The sequence below is a fragment of the Hemitrygon akajei genome, chromosome 26, assembly GCF_048418815.1.
Source record: "Hemitrygon akajei chromosome 26, sHemAka1.3, whole genome shotgun sequence".
Classification (NCBI taxonomy): Eukaryota; Metazoa; Chordata; class Chondrichthyes; order Myliobatiformes; family Dasyatidae; genus Hemitrygon; species Hemitrygon akajei.
In genome coordinates, this window is record NC_133149.1 from 14,257,606 (window position 1) to 14,273,515 (window position 15,910).

The 15,910-nt window shown below is 42.2% G+C and overlaps 1 protein-coding gene across 1 annotated transcript in view; it reads right to left on the minus strand.

The window, feature by feature from the left end:
• Positions 1-593: 593 nt before the first annotated feature.
• The window catches only part of LOC140716763 (suppressor of tumorigenicity 14 protein-like), a 108,776-nt gene continuing 93,459 nt past the window's right edge, over positions 594-15,910 (minus strand). Inside the window, exons 18-19 of the mRNA XM_073029597.1 lie at positions 7,666-7,802; positions 594-1,951 (exon numbers count right to left, since the gene is read on the minus strand). Coding sequence (XP_072885698.1) covers positions 1,790-1,951; positions 7,666-7,802 — 299 coding nt within the window. The 3' untranslated portion in view covers positions 594-1,789. The remainder of the gene's footprint in view (positions 1,952-7,665; positions 7,803-15,910) is intronic.

Here is a 15,910-nt window from a genome sequence, read left to right on the forward strand (position 1 = left end):
CCTTGCAAGTAAAATAATAAATGCATTAATCATGTGATTCACTCTGATCTTGTTATAGTTTGTTTCTTTATACTGGAAGACCTAGCTGAACAGTACACAACACCTTCCTCACATTGCATCTACCTTTACACCAACTGCTTCATCTTCTGATCTATCACTCTGATTCTCACCCCACTGCCAACTTTCAACCCCTAGCCCCCCCCCCCCCCCCCCCCCGGACATTGGTCCCTCGAGTTCAGGTGTAACCAGCCCCTTTTGTGCAGACAGACAGACATACTTTATTGATCCCAAGGGAAATTGGGTTATACAGATCACTCCTTTCCCAGAAGATCCCAATGATCGACAGATCTGAAACTCTGCCCATGCACCAATTCTTCAGCCACACCTGCTTTCTCAAGGACACAAGGCCCTGTCACCTCAGGGCCACAGACCATGAGCTGGTACAGGTCCAAACCAGTTTGTGTTACTCACCATTGCAAGAGCTCAAAGTAAAATAAAAACTCTATAATGTGAGCAACTGGACAACTTGGCCAAAGGGTCCATTTCTGTACTGTATAACTCTGTAAATAGGATGAAACTCAAATAAGACAAGGTACGCTCATTTCCAGTTTATTTTAGTAGAAAAGTTTGCATATAAAAACACTGCTGAGCAAGAAACAGTATCAGTAAAACAGTGACCCTGCAGTGGGAAAGCAGAGAGCAGAATTAAAAACAGCAGCACATGCGTCAGGAAGGCACTCTTGTCTCCGTCTCTTTCAGAAGAATCCACAGAGAAATGCACTTGGAAAGGATCAGCTCAGCTGAACTACAACCTTTTGGAACATGGCTCAATGACTGTGTGTACGGTTGTGTCAAATTTCATCCAAACCACAAAAACCCTTGCTGCATTCAAACCATCATTTTACCAGTTGGTGGCCTTGACTGGGTTGTGAACATGAGCTCTCTGAAAAGTCTTGATAACTTAAAACTCTACATTTGCTTTTTTTTCCTGAGTTTTTCCATCATGCTTTATACTTGACAATGAAGCAGACAGAGATAAGCTCACTGCAGACACCCCAAGGAGGCAGGAGTCCAGCAGGGGTGCGAAGAAGGGTGCTTTTCCCAGTCAGTGGGTCCACCTTGTACCCCATTCTGTGCAGACACAGTGATTCTTTCATTAATGTGTGCTGGGAGTAACGAGGTCAGCCTCTCACAATCATCGCGCAGACCGAACAAAACTAAAATATAAGTTAAAAATCCTTATGTCAAATTACATATACATCACAGAATAAAAACACAATCTACTGATGGTTGGGAACGTTCCAAGAGTCATTGCGAGTTCATGGTAAATGCTAATGGCTGTGCATTTAGTTGGGAAAAAAATCATTTAGTGTTCCCAGCAGGTTTGGTAATGTTGAATTCAATACACACAATCTAGCATAAGCGGAATAGTTACTTTCCTTCACAGAATTTTATAAAGTGAATTGAACTAAAAGGCAACTTGCTCTTAGCCCAGTCTGACCAACCTTCAGTCTATCTGTATGGAGAGGGGAGGATGGGAAGGTTACCTGGAGCATTCCAGCTCGTTGTACTCATCCCCCTCCCCGCCCACACACCACTGAGCATTTCATGATCAGTATGATGAGAAATAACCAATCACCCCACAGAACATCTTCACTGATGGAATTAATTTCATGAAAACTTTATACATTATCTACAAGTTGGGAGAGTCTCTGTGCCAAACTTCCGTTCTCCATGATAGAACAATTTCTCTGTTATACCAGGCTAGGATGACATACACATCAATGCACTACACCCCAGAGTGCTGCTTGATCCACTGTCGAAACTTTGAAACCTTGGTGTAGACCCCTGGTTTATTCTTTCTGGCACAGCCGTCTCCCCAGCTGACAATGCCAGCAAGGAATACTTTCCCGTTTTCCTCCACGCTGGACATGGGGCCGCCAGAGTCACCCTGAAACCAAACAATAAAACTATTAGCTCAGGCAGCCGGCGGACAGCAGGATGGGCCTGGATTGAACATTCACACTAAACACAGCCACTGGTGCAGCTTGTGACTCCCCACACTATCCTCTTCCATGAGTTGATAATTCCTGGTCAAACCGAGAGTTAAATGTCTGTCTGCAGTAACTCCACTACAGATTTTCACAGTACGGCATTGACTAATAAGGGCTAACTGCAGCGAGATTTCCCCAGTGGCCCAGAAGCAATGCATGGCAGAGTAAGCAAACTCCCAAAACCCCACAACATCCTGACTTGCTTCCCTACCGATTCCTCCCCACAGACCCCAATCTCATTGCATGTCTGCAGAGCCAATCAGGAACTGAAGTCAGTGGTCTTCCAGGACCAACCTCTATCCCATCCTACATCCCACTGCCAAGTCCAGCTTCACCACCGACTCAACCTGGAGGTTAACCTTTAGGGTATCTTGCACAAGGACTCACAAGTCCCTTTGCATCTCTGCATTTTGAATTCTCTCCCCATCTAAATAATAGTCTTCCCGTTTATTTCTTCCAGCAAAGTGCATGACCATACACTTTCCAACATTGTATTTCATTTGCCACTTCTTTGCCCATTCCCCTAAACTATGCAAGTCTCTCTGCAGGTTCTGTTTTCTCAACACTACCCGCTCCTCCACCTATCTTTGTATCATCGGCAAACTTAGCCAGAAATCCATTAATACTGTAGTCCAAATCATTGACATACATCATAAAAAGCAGTGGTCCCAACACTGACCCCTGTGAAACTCCACTGGTAACTGGCAGCCAGCCAGAATAGGATCCCTTTATTCCCACTCTCTGTTTTCTGCCAATGTTCCACCCATGCTAGTAACTTCCCTGTAATTCCATGGGCTCTTATCTTGCCAAGAAGCCTCATGTGCAGCACCTTGTCAAAAGCCTTCTGAAAATCCAAGTAAACAACATCCACTGGCTCTCCATTTAATTCCTCAAAAATTTCCAAAAGATTTGTCAGGCAAGATTTCCTCTTTAGGAAACCACACTGACTTTAAGAGATTCAACACTACTTCTTTCCTACTCTCGAAATACCCTAGCATTTTAGCATGTTCTACAGAATCCTCTACATCTTTCTCAGTAAATACCGATACAAGCACCTAATTAAAATCCATGAAAACAACATCCACAGCTGTACCCTCATCAATCACCCTTGATACCTTCTCAAAAAACTCAATTGAGTGAGACATGGCTTGCCCCACCCAAAGCCATGCTGACTGTCCCTAATTAAGCAATGTATCTCCAAATGGTCATAAATCCTATTTCCTAGAATGCCCTAGAATAGCTTCCCTACCAGAGGCATTTCGAAGGCTCTTGGCTATATGATTCTACAACTACTGACATGAAACTCATCAATGTATCATTTTCAGGATTTGTTCAATTTCTCTTCTTAATCAATGTAACAACATTCACTACTTGCTATTCTTCCAGGACATTGCCCGTAACTAGAGAGGACATGAAAATCTTGGTCAAAGCCTCAGTAATCTCATCTTCTGCCTTTCAATAACCTGGGTTATATCCCGTCAGGCCTTGAAGACAATGTTTTTTAGGAGACCCAATACTACCTCCTGCATCTCAAAATTCCCTAGTATACTAACATGATCCACACTGATCTCACTGTCTTTCACTTCCTTCTTCTTGGTACAAACAAAAAGTACTCATTTAGGACCTTGTTTATATAATCACCTCCAAACACATAATCCCCCCTGGCTCTCCAAATTTCCTTCTTGAGTTCCTTTTTGGCTTTTTTTAAAAATAATCCTCAAGTATCCTGCTTAACTTTTAGCTTCTTAAACCTATGTACATTTTTTTTCTTCTAGACTACAATCAGCACCTCTCTTGATATCCAAGCTTTCCTTACCTCGCCATTCTTGTCCTTCCTTCTGACTGGAACACACCTGTCCTGCATTCGGTGCAGTTGGTCCTTAAACACCCTCCACATGTGTGGACTTGCCCAAAAACAACTGTGTCCAATTAACTCTCCCTAGTTTCTGCCTAATCAGGTTCAAGCTTTCTCAACCTTTCCCTATAACCCAGGCCTTCAACATCCTCAATTTCTTTTTGCACTCTTTCCAGCTTGATGGTATCATTCCTACAGCAGGGTGACCAAACTGAACAGGTAAGTGTGAGATGATTCATTTTAGGAGGACTTATAAAGACTGGACATAGATCATGTGGGAACAATGAAGAACAAAGAGGCCTTATTATACAAGGGCAGGTTAGCTAAATGCGGAGAAGCTGACAAATGGGATACCTGCCTGCTTTAACCAGGCGTGGAATGTAAGAGCAGGGAGATTTTGGTACAACTTTATAAAACATTGGTTAAGCTGAGCAAGAGTATATCGTACATTTCGGGTTGCCACACTATAGAAAGGGCAAGATTACACTGGAGAACATACAGACGAGATCTGCCAGAATGTTGCGTGGGATGTAGCACTGCTGTTACAGTACGAGAAGAGACGGAAAAAGCTGGGTTTGTTTGCTTTGGAGCTGAAAGAGGCGTACTGAATTATTTGATGTGTAGGTAGCACAGCTGTATAGGACACTGGTGAGGCAGCATTTGGAGAATTATGTGCAGTTCTGGTTCTGGAAGGAGAGGGTGCACTGAAGATTGACAAGGATGTTTGCTTGTCAATTTTTACTGCACCCTCTCCAATTTATTCATATCCTTCCTATAGAATGGTGACCAGAACTGAAGGGCTTAAGTTATAATGAGGTACTGGATAAGCTAGGACTGTTTTCCTTGGAGCAGAGGAAGCTGAGACTTTGTAGAAGGGCAATAGATATGGTGGATGGTCACTGTCTTTTTCTCCTGGGTAGGAGAGTTGAAAACTAGAAGGCAGAGGTTTAAGGTGAGAGGGGTAAGATTTAGAGGGGACATTTTCTTTCTCCCCCAGAGTAGGACATGGTAAATGGAATGAGCTAGCAGAGGAGATGGTAGGGGTAGGTACAACAGTTGTAAGTGTTATGGACAGGTACATAGATGGGAAAGGTTTAGGAGGGATACAACCCAAATGTGGGTAAATGGGACTTACTCAGGAAGACACAATGTTCAGCATGGTTAAGCCTCCATGCTGTGTGAGTATCAATCTAGATAGGGTAGATAGTTCCCTATTGCAGTAGTGTCTAAGAACAGAGAGCAAAGGTTTAAGACAAGGCGTAAATGATTTAGAGGGGAACTGAGAAACATTTTTCCAGGCAAAGGATAAAGCACACATCCCAAGAAGCTAGTTGAGGCAGGGACTCTCACAACTGGTTGATACGTCCATGAGGGGCAGCAACTCCCATATTAACAAGTACTTAAATAAACAATGCTGTGGACTAACAGCCGGTAAATGGGATTAGCATAAATAGGACCTGATAGTCAGACTTGACATGGTAAATTATTGGGCACATTTCTGCACTGCACAGCACTACAATTTACAGCACTACGATTCTGCGCTGCACGGCACTACGATTCTGCGTTGTACGTCACCACAATTCTGCGCTGCACAGCACTACAATTTACAGCACTACGATTCTGCACTGCACGGCACAATGATTTGCAGCATTATGATTCTGCGCTGCACGGCACTACGATTTACAGCACTACGATTCTGCGCTGTACGTCACCACGATTCTGCGCTACACAGCACTACAATTTACAGCACTACGATTCTGTGCTGCATGTCACTACGATTCTGCGCTGCACGGCACTACGATTTACAGCATTATGATTCTGCGCTACATGGCACTACGATTTACAGCACTACGATTCTGTGCTGTACGTCACTACAATTCTGCGCTGTACGTCACTACGATTTACAGCACTATGAATCGGCACTGCAATTCTGTTAGGAAAAATCTCCAGCTGCAAGTTCACGATTTTTTCACTCCAGATTTTTAGGGAATTGTGTGTATTAAGTTTTAGATTAACTAAATGAATGGTCAAATTGAGCAAAATCAAAGTGTAGAAATAGGGGGAGGGTGTGTGGAGATGCAGCTATCTCTTCTCCCTCTTCTCTGCCCACATTAGAGGCACATGGTGTTCAGTCATAATCTTTCATCGAACCGTATAGAAGATTACTAGAGGTGAATCAGTCTTTAGAGGACACAGGTGAGGGGTCCAGAATGGGACTTGGGCAGGCAGCAGCCAAGTGATAGGGATAATGCAAGGGCAAAGGGCATTCAAGGTGATGGGAAAAAGCAGTGGAAGAAACTTCTTCAATCAGAGATGGTGAACCTGTGGGTACCTCTCCGCATACAGCAGCAACTGCATGTATTTGAGGATGAGATAGATCTCTAATCTCAAAACAAATCAACAGGCATGAGGATAGATCAGGAATATGCTACCGATACAGAGGATCAACCATAATTGTACTGAAATACAGAGCAAGCTTGAAGGGCTAAATTGACCAATATTCCTATTTTACAAAAAAAAACACAAAATGCTGGCAGAACTCAGCAGGCCAGACAGCATCTATGGGAGGAGGTAGTGACGATGTTTTGGGCCGGCTCCTGATAAAGGGTTTCGGCCCGAAACGTCGTCACTACCTCCTCCGATAGATGCTGTCTGGCCTGCTGAGTTCTGCCAGCATTTTGTGTTTTTATTTATTTCCAGCATCTGCAGATTCACTCATGTTGCCTTCCTATTTTACCTTGTCTATGTTTCCTAGAGGGAGGAGGGAGGGAGAGAAGGAAGGCGAGGGAAAGGGAGAGCACTGGGAGAGGCAAGTGTGTGGGGGTGTCATGAGGGGAGAGAGAGTGTTTGAATTTACTGAGCCTTCACAGCCCTCCTGGGAGGGGAACTCCAAAGTTTCATCTCCCACTTGCTGGAATTCTGAACTGCAAACAAAAATGCTGGAAACAATCATCAAATCAAGTAGCTGCTGTGGAAGGGAAGTTGCTGACCTTTCTCCAATTCTGGAAGGTCACTAACCCGAAACATTAACAGTTAAATATTTCCAACATTTTCTATTTTTGTTCCCCTCCTCCCAGTCCCGAACGACTGACCCCAAATTCCAAATGATTCAACACTCCTCATTCAGGACAGACCCCCACCCTGCATCCGCTCTGTCAGACTAGTGGGACCGTCTTCTCATTTCACCTTTCCACATCATTTGGAGCATCTTCATCCAAACATTTCCTTCCTTTCCCTCTCACCTAGGCCTTGTCTGAACCCTGTTTCACTGTGCTGTGTGTAATCATACTCCATCTTGGGCTTGTCTTACCTGCATTCAACTTCGAAAACAAGTACCACCTCAAAACAAAGCTTTGCACACAAGTCCACACTCTGATTTATTGTGAGCTTCTCAGATCTATCCTACGTGCAGGCATGGGGTCATTTTTGTGCAGCGTGCTTTATTTGCCATGCCAATCTTTCTGCCAGTGTGATGGACTCTGAATTTTTATGTCCATTATAGAATGTCCATGTAATGGTCAGGTAAGGTGTGAGCAGCTTATTCTATGGAACTTTCGCAGAGACCATTTGGTCACTAATATAAAAAGCCTAACACAACAGCTACTTTTCACAGCCAATGTTACATACACTCCAGTGAGGGTGTCAGTCACATGTGGAAAGAGGGGCTTTTAAAGGTTCAGTGAAGCAAATGAACCCATCGACTCTGCATTCCCTGGTAATTTGCTGTGTACAGAGCAGCGTGTACGAGGGCCTTACCTGGCACGCATCAATGCCTCCACTCAGGTAACCAGCACACAACATGCGGGAGGTGACCGAACTACTCAGCAGATCATCACAGACAGCTCTCTTGATGATCCGTATTTCTGCTTTCTGCAAGACCGTGGCCCCAGCACCTGCAGAAGGAAAAGGGAAGGGCTAGTAAATCATCTCCTGAACACAAGTGTCACTGACTTGGCAATATTAGCAACAACAACTCACTGCCTGTGAGCGATGTCCAACCTCTCTGGTCATGTAGCTCCTCCTCTGGCATTCCCTCATCTCCAAAAGCACCTACCATAACTCTGAGACTGAAATGGAGCTGAGTCCATGACCAGTCAGCTATGATCTTATTGAATGGTGGAACAGGCTCAACAGACAAGATGGCCAACTCCTCCTGCTCCTGTTTCTAAGATTCTTAAAAATTTTCTGCACAAAGTGGCACTTTACACCACGATTTAGTGCTGATTCCCTTTAACAGACTGTGCATAAGCAGTGAGCAGTGGTACCTGGAGGCAGTGAAAGGGCGAGGGCAGTGATGGAGGCATCTTTCTTTTTCATCTTTCTCAAGGGGGAGGGTGAGCAGCCATTGGCACCAATGACGCAGGTAGAAAAGGGTACGAGCTTCTGTGCAGTAGTCACAGGGAATCAGGAAAATGGCTGGAAAGCAGGTCCTTGGATGACTCCTGGATAATCTCTGGATGACTCCATAAGATATTGGAGCAGAATTAGGCCATTCAGCCCATCGAGTCCACTCCACCATTTGGTCATAGCTGATCCATTTCCCTCTCAATCCTATTTTCCTGCCTTCTCCCTGTAACCTTTCGCACCCTGACTCATCAAAAAATCTACTAGCCTCCACTTTAAATGCCCTCAATGACCTGACCTCCACAGCCACTTGTGGCAATGAATTCCACAGATTCACCACCCTCTGGCTAAAGGAATTCCTCCTAATCTCCATTCTAAATGGATATCCCTGGGTGGCACAGTAGCGTAGTGGTTAGCACAATGCTTTACAGTACAGGCGATCAGGGTTCAATTCCCACCATTTCCTGTGAGGTGTTTGTACGTTCTCCCTGTGACTGCACCGGTTTCCTCTCACATTCCAAAGACATACTGGTTGGTAAGTTAATTGGTCATTATAAATTGTCCTGTGATTAGGCTAGGGTTAAATTGGGGTGCAGATCGAAAGGCCAGAAGGGCCTATTCTGCACTGTATCTCAATAAATAAATAGTAATTGGACTCCTGGATAATCCTGAATTACTCCTGATGCTATGTTCTAGTTAGGGCAGGAATGTGTAGGTGAAGAACTGGTGCAGGGAATGCGTTTCAGATTCTTGGATCATTGGAATCTCTTCTGAGACAGGGATGACCAGTACCAGAGGGACCGGGTGCATCTTAACCGAGGGAAACCAACCTCCTGGCCAGGAGATTTGATAGTGCTACTGGGGAGAGTATAAACGAGTTTGGCAGTGTGATGGGAACCAATACACCACTCAGAAACTGGAGGGATTGAAGGGAATGTGATGTCAGAACCACTAAGTTTTGAAGGCGAGAGCAAAGTGATGGACATGAATGGGAGGGATGGGTTGCAGTGTGTTCATTTTCATACCAGGAGTATTAGGCAAGGATCATGAATGTAGAGCATGGACCAATACATGGAAGTATGATATTGTGACCAGTGCAGAGACTTGGTTGACGGGGAACAGGACTGGATGCTTAGTGTTCAAGGGTTTTGATGTTTCAGAGAAGAGGTAAAAGTAGTAAAAGATAGGTATAATCACTCTGATGAAATTATACTATGTATCCACCCCCAGTGACACCCAACCCCTCCGCACAAACAAAAGCCACCTGGACATTGAGGAACAGATATGCAGGCACATGATGTAAAGATTCAAAAAACAACAGATAGTATGGGAAAGTATATAACTGAGAGGGGGAACTATGATGCTATTAGGCAGGAACTGGGGAGCATACTGCAAACTGGGAACAGATGTACTCAGGGAAATGCACAGAAATGTGCAGATTGTTTAAGGAGCACTTGTTGGGGGATCCGGATAGGTTTGTCCCATTGAGGCAGGGAAAGGATGATAGCGTGAAGAAAGCATAGTTGACAAGCGATGTGGAACACACAGGCAAGAAGAAGAAAGCTTACTTAAGGTTTAGGAAGCAAGGATCAGATAGGGCTCTAGAGTGTTACAAGGCAACCAGTAAGGAACTGAAGAATGGACTTAGGAGAGCTAGAAGGCGGCATGAAAAGACCTTGGCAAGTAGGATTAAGGAAAATTACAAGGCATTCTACACATGTGAAAAACAGGAGGATAGCTAGAGTGAGGATAGGACTGATCAGGGATAGCAGAAGAAATATACACTTGGGAAGAGATAGGGGAGGCCATTAGTGAATACTTTGCATCAGTATTCACCAGTGAGAAGGGCCCTGACATTTGTAAGGACAGTGCACCATAAGCTGATATGCTTGAACATGTTGTTGTTAAGAGAAAATATGCTATAACTTTTGAAAAACATCAGGATAAACGCCAGGTTACTACAGAAAGCAAAGGAAGATATTGCAGTGCCCTTGATGATGACCTTTACATCCACACTGAACACGAGCAGCACCAGAGTAGCAAAAGTTATTCTTTTGTTCAAAAAAGGAGCAGAAATAACCCTGGTAGTTACAGACTGGTGAGTCTTACTTCAGTGATGGACAAATTATTGGAAGTTCTTAGAAACAGGATTCACGAGTATTTTGAGAAGCATAGTCTGATTAGGGAGAGTCAGCATAGCTTTGTGTGAGGCAGGTCATGCCTCATGAGCCTGACTGAATTCTTTGAGTATGTGACAAAGAACATCAATAAAGGTAGAGCAGTGGATACGGTTATGCATTTGATGACGTTCCCCTTGGTGGTCTCATTCAGAGAGTCAGGAGGCATGAGATCCAGGGAAAATTGCCTGTGTGGATACAGAATTAGCTTGTCCACAGAAGCAGAGGGTGATTACAGATGGATCTTATTCTGCCTGGAGATCAGTGCCCAGCAGTGACCCCTGCTCTCGGCGATTTTTATAACCAACTTGGATGAGGAAGTGGAAGGGTGGATTAGTAAGTCTGCCGATGACACAAATGTTGGTGGAGTTATGAAGAGTGCAGAAGGATGCTGGAGGTTGCAATGGAGCTTAGGAGTGTTAATGGTGCCTAAAGGCGACTCCTTTGCTTGCATCTTCGGGAACAGCTCTATTTCTATCTTTGATATCTCTTTTTTTCCCTTTCAGGGTTCTTTTGAAGACCCTGACCTGGAGTTACACGCTGGCTTCGGTTCTTTGCGGGAATGGGACCCGCTCTCGGGGTTTCACAACTATGCCAAAGACACCGCCTAGAAGACAAGCGCACCTTCGGAGTTTCGGGATTTCATGGTTCTGAAGGCGGGCAGACTCGAGGTTGGTGCCTCTACAGGAAATTGGTGTGTCGTGGGAGACAGAAGATCGAAAGCAGCAAGCTGGCTGTGTGCCCAGAGACCCGAGTTCTTTGGACAAAAAGCATCGCAACGAACTTTTAACATCATAAATCAGCGAGTTGTTTATGTCTCCCATCTCGCTGTGAAACGGAGACATCTCTTTTTCCCTTATTAGGGAGCGAGAGAGCCTGTGGTATGTCGAATTACCGGGTGAACGAGTAGTCTTTGGGGTGCTGCAAGTCTGTGTCTTTGCTAATGCTTTGCTGCATGCTTGAGTGCTCGGTGGGGGGGCCGATGCTGTTTTTGCTGGTGGGGGGGGGGTAGCTGAGGGGAGCTTTGGGATTCCAACACTTAACTGTCATTCACTCTTTGGGGCATTCCTGTGTTTTCGTGGATGGTTACAACAAAAAAGAATTTTCGGATGTATATTGTATACATTTCTGACACTAAATGTACCTTTGAAACATTGACAGAATGCAGGGTTGGGCTGAGAAGTGGCAGTTGGAGTTCAACCCAGAAAAATGTGAAGAGATTCATTTTGGAAGGTCAAATTTGAAGGAAGAATACAGGGTTAATGACAGGATTCTTAGCAGTGTGGCGGACCAGAGGGACCTTAGGGTTCACATCCATAAATCCCTCAAAGTTGACGTGCAAGTTGATAAGGCATGAGTGTTAGTCTTCAGTTGTCAGGGGATTGAATTTAAGAGCTGCGAGGTAATGTTCCAACTCTAAAAAACTGTGGTTAGAACACACTTGGAATATTATGTTTAGCTCCAGTTCCCTCATTATAGGAGGGATGTAGAAGCCTTAGAGATGATGCAGAGGAGATTTACCAGGATGGTGCCAGGATTAGAGGGCATATCTTACAAATATGAGTTGAGTGAGCTAAGTCTTTTTTCTTTGAAGCAAAGGAGGATGAGAAGTGATTTGATAGAGCTGTGCAAGATGATAAGAGGCATAGATATAGTGGAGAGCCACAGACTTACTCCCAGGTGTTGGAAAATAAGCCTGGCTAGGTGACTGACCTTCCTGTGGGAGAACACTGGAGGGAACAGTGATCACAACTCCTTAAATTTTCAACAGGAGAGATTCTGCAGATGCTGGAAATCCAAAGCAACTTACACAAAATGCTGGAGAAACTCAGCAGGTCAGACAGCAGCCATGGAAGTGAAAAGAGTTAACATTTGGTGCTGGGACCCTTCTTCAGGACTGGAAAGGAAGGGTGAAGATGCCAGAATAAAAAGTTGGGGGAGGGGAAAGAGGATAGCTTAGTGATTGGTGATGTCAGGTGGGTAGGAAAGGTAAAGGGCTGGAGAGGAAGGAATCTGATCCTTTTCTTCTATACTTTCTCCTTGGCTTTGTAAAATTTTTAAAGATGCATTAAGTATAGGTAAACTACCACAATCTTTTTATGAAGCTTCTATTTCTTTAATTCTTAAAAAAGATAAAGATCCCACTGAATGTGCATCTTATCGGCCTATATCTTTGCTGAATATGGACTTTAAGATTTTTAGTAAAATCTTGGCTGTTAGATTAGAAAATATATTGCCTCGGATTATTTCTGAGGATCAGACTGGATTTATTAAAAATCGTTATTCATCTTTTAATATTAGAAAATTAATTAATATTGCTTATACTTCTTCATCTAAAATCCCAGAATGTGTCATCTCCTTAGATGCCGAAAAAGCATTTGATAGAGTCGAATGGTCATATTTATTTAATACTTTGCAACATTTTAATTTTAGTTCAAAATTTATATCATGGATTAAATTAATATATCAGAAACCTTTAGCTTCGGTTTTCACTAATAATCAAAGATCCCCTTTTTTTCAACTATTTCGGGGTACAAGGCAAGGTTGTCCTTTAAGCCCTTTATTATTTGACATTGCTTTGGAACCCTTGGCTATAGCTATTCGTGAATCACCCAATATTTTAGGTATTACCCGCGGGGAGACGATGTATAAGGTATCATTATATGCAGATGATTTGTTATTATATATATCTGATCCTGAAAGATCTATTCCTGCTATTTCTTCTTTGCTTGCTCAATTTAGTAACTTCTCTGGGTATAAATTGAATTTTAATAAGAGTGAACTTTTTCCATTAAATATGCATACTCCAATTTATAATCGGGTACCATATAGAATTGTTACAGACTATTTTACTTATTTAGGTATTAAAATTACTAAAAAACATAAAGATTTATTTAAAACTAATTTTTTGCCTTTAATAGATCAAATTAAGCAACTTGCTAATAGGTGGTCCCCACTATCTGTCTTTGGTAGGTAGAATTAATGCCATTAAGATGATGATACTACCTAAATTTTTATACCTATTTCAAGCATTACCAATTTTTATTCCTAAATCTTTTTTTGATACAGTTGATTCTAAAATATCGTCGTATTTGTGGCAGAATAAAAATCCTAGGTTAGCTAAAAAATATTTACAGAAGCCTAAGAAGGAGGGCGGTTTGGCTCTACCAAACTTAAGATTTTACTATTGGGCAGTTAATATACGGTATTTGATATTTTGGACACAAGAATCGACTACAGTTGCTGGCCCACAATGGGTAAATTTGGAATGTAAATCTGTGCAAGATTTCTCATTGATTTCAATCTTAGGATCTTCACTTCCCTTTTCGTTATTTAAAATGAATAAACAGATAACTAATCCTATAGTCAAGTATACATTACGAATCTGGTTTCAATTTCGTAAATTTTTTGGTTTGAATAAGTTTATACTGTCAAGTCCTATAACAGCTAATTACTTTTTTCGACCATCTTCCATAGATCAAGCCTTTTATTTATGGAAAACAAAAGGTATAACATGTTTTCGTGATCTGTTTTTGGATGATAACATTATGTCCTTCGAACAATTATCTAATAAATATAATTTATCTAAAACCCATTTTTTTAGATATCTACAAATTAGAAATTTTTTATATAATGAACTAAAGTCTTTTTCGAAAGAATGTCCATTGGACATTACAGAAAGAATTTTAGCTCTTAATCCTTGTCAAAAGGGTCTTGTTGCTATCATTTATAATATGATTATGAATCTACAACCAGATATATCTGAAAAAATTAAGAAGGAATGGCAGGAAGAACTGCATTGCCCTATTTCTACTGAGCAATGGGAAAAAATCTTATTATTGGTAAACTCATCCTCTATATGTGCTAAACATACTCTAATACAATTTAAGGTCGTACACAGAGCTCATATGTCTAAAGATAAACTTGCTCGATTTTACTCGTATGTTAATCCAACCTGTGATAGATGTCATTCTGATATAGCTTCGTTGACTCATATGTTTTGGTCCTGTCCTTGCTTACATAACTATTGGAAAGATATTTTTAATATTATTTCAAGAGTTTTAAATATTAATCTCCAACCACACCCTTTTACTGCAATTTTTGGCCTACCAATGATGGATAATAAGTGTTTATCCGCTTCATTCCAACGAATGATTGCATTTATTACACTAATGGCTAGAAGATCCATTTTACTGAATTGGAAAGAAGCCAATCCTCCAACAGTATCTCAGTGGTTTTCCCAAACTATTTCCTGTTTAAGTTTAGAAAAAATTAGAAGTGTGGTTTTCGATCCTTCAGTTAAATTTGAGGAAACTTGGAGACCATTTATTCAGCATTTTCATATGAATTAAACGGTCTGATCCTGAACCTTATTGTCACTATCCTGAATTGTGTGGATGGAGGTTGGGAGTCATAGGCACTACTGTATATATATAACATTATGCGATTGCCCATGTTGGTTAGTTTTTTTTTCTATTTAGTTGTTTTTTTTTGTTTTGGGGGGGGTTTTTCTTAATCATTTATATTATTATATGAGTTTGAGAGATTCTATGTATGGATCAATATATATTTGAATGTTTATCAATCTATTATGTACTCTCAAATGTCTTGTAACAATATTTTTCTTCTGTTTTTTTTTCAAAAAACTAATAAAAAGATTTGAAAAGAAAAAAGAAAGGAAGGAATCTGAAAGGAGAGTGGACCATAGCAGAAGAGCAAGGAGGAGAGGCACCAGGGAGAGGTGACAGGCAGGTGAGAAGAGGTAAGAGGCTGGAGTGGGGAATTTAAGAGGGGAACGGGGAGGGATTTCTTTTACCGGAAGGAAGGAGAAATTAAAATTCATGCCATCAGGTTGGAGGCTACCCAGATGGAATGCAAGGCTAGGGTGGCCTCACTGATGGGGCCCTAGCGAGATATTTGAATTATCCTTAGCAACAGGTGAGGTACCAGATGATTGGAGGAAAACCAACGTTGCTCTGCTATTTAAGAAAGATTCTAAACATAAGCCTGGAAATTATAGGCTGGTGAGTCTGACATCAGTTGTATGAAAGTTAGTGGAAGGTATTTAAAAGGACTGGATATATTAGCATTTGGACAGATGAATTGATTAAGGATAGTCAGCATCGCTTTGTGCATGGTAGGTCATGCCTAACCAATCTTAGACAGTTTTTCAGGGAAATTAGCAGGAAGGTTGATGAAGGCAAGGCAGTAGATGTTGTCTACATGGACTTCAGTAAGGCATTTGACAAGGTCCCGCATGGGAGGCTGGTCAGGAAGGTTCAGTCGCTCGGCATTCAAGATGAAATAGTAAATTGGATTACACACTGGCTTTGCGGGTGAAGCCAGAGAGTGGTAGTAGATGGTTGCCCCTCTAACTGGAGGCCTGTGACGAGTGGAGTGCCACAGGGATTGGCACTGGGTCCATTGTTGTTCATCATATACAGTGCCTATAAAAAGTATTCAATCTCCTTGGAAGTTTT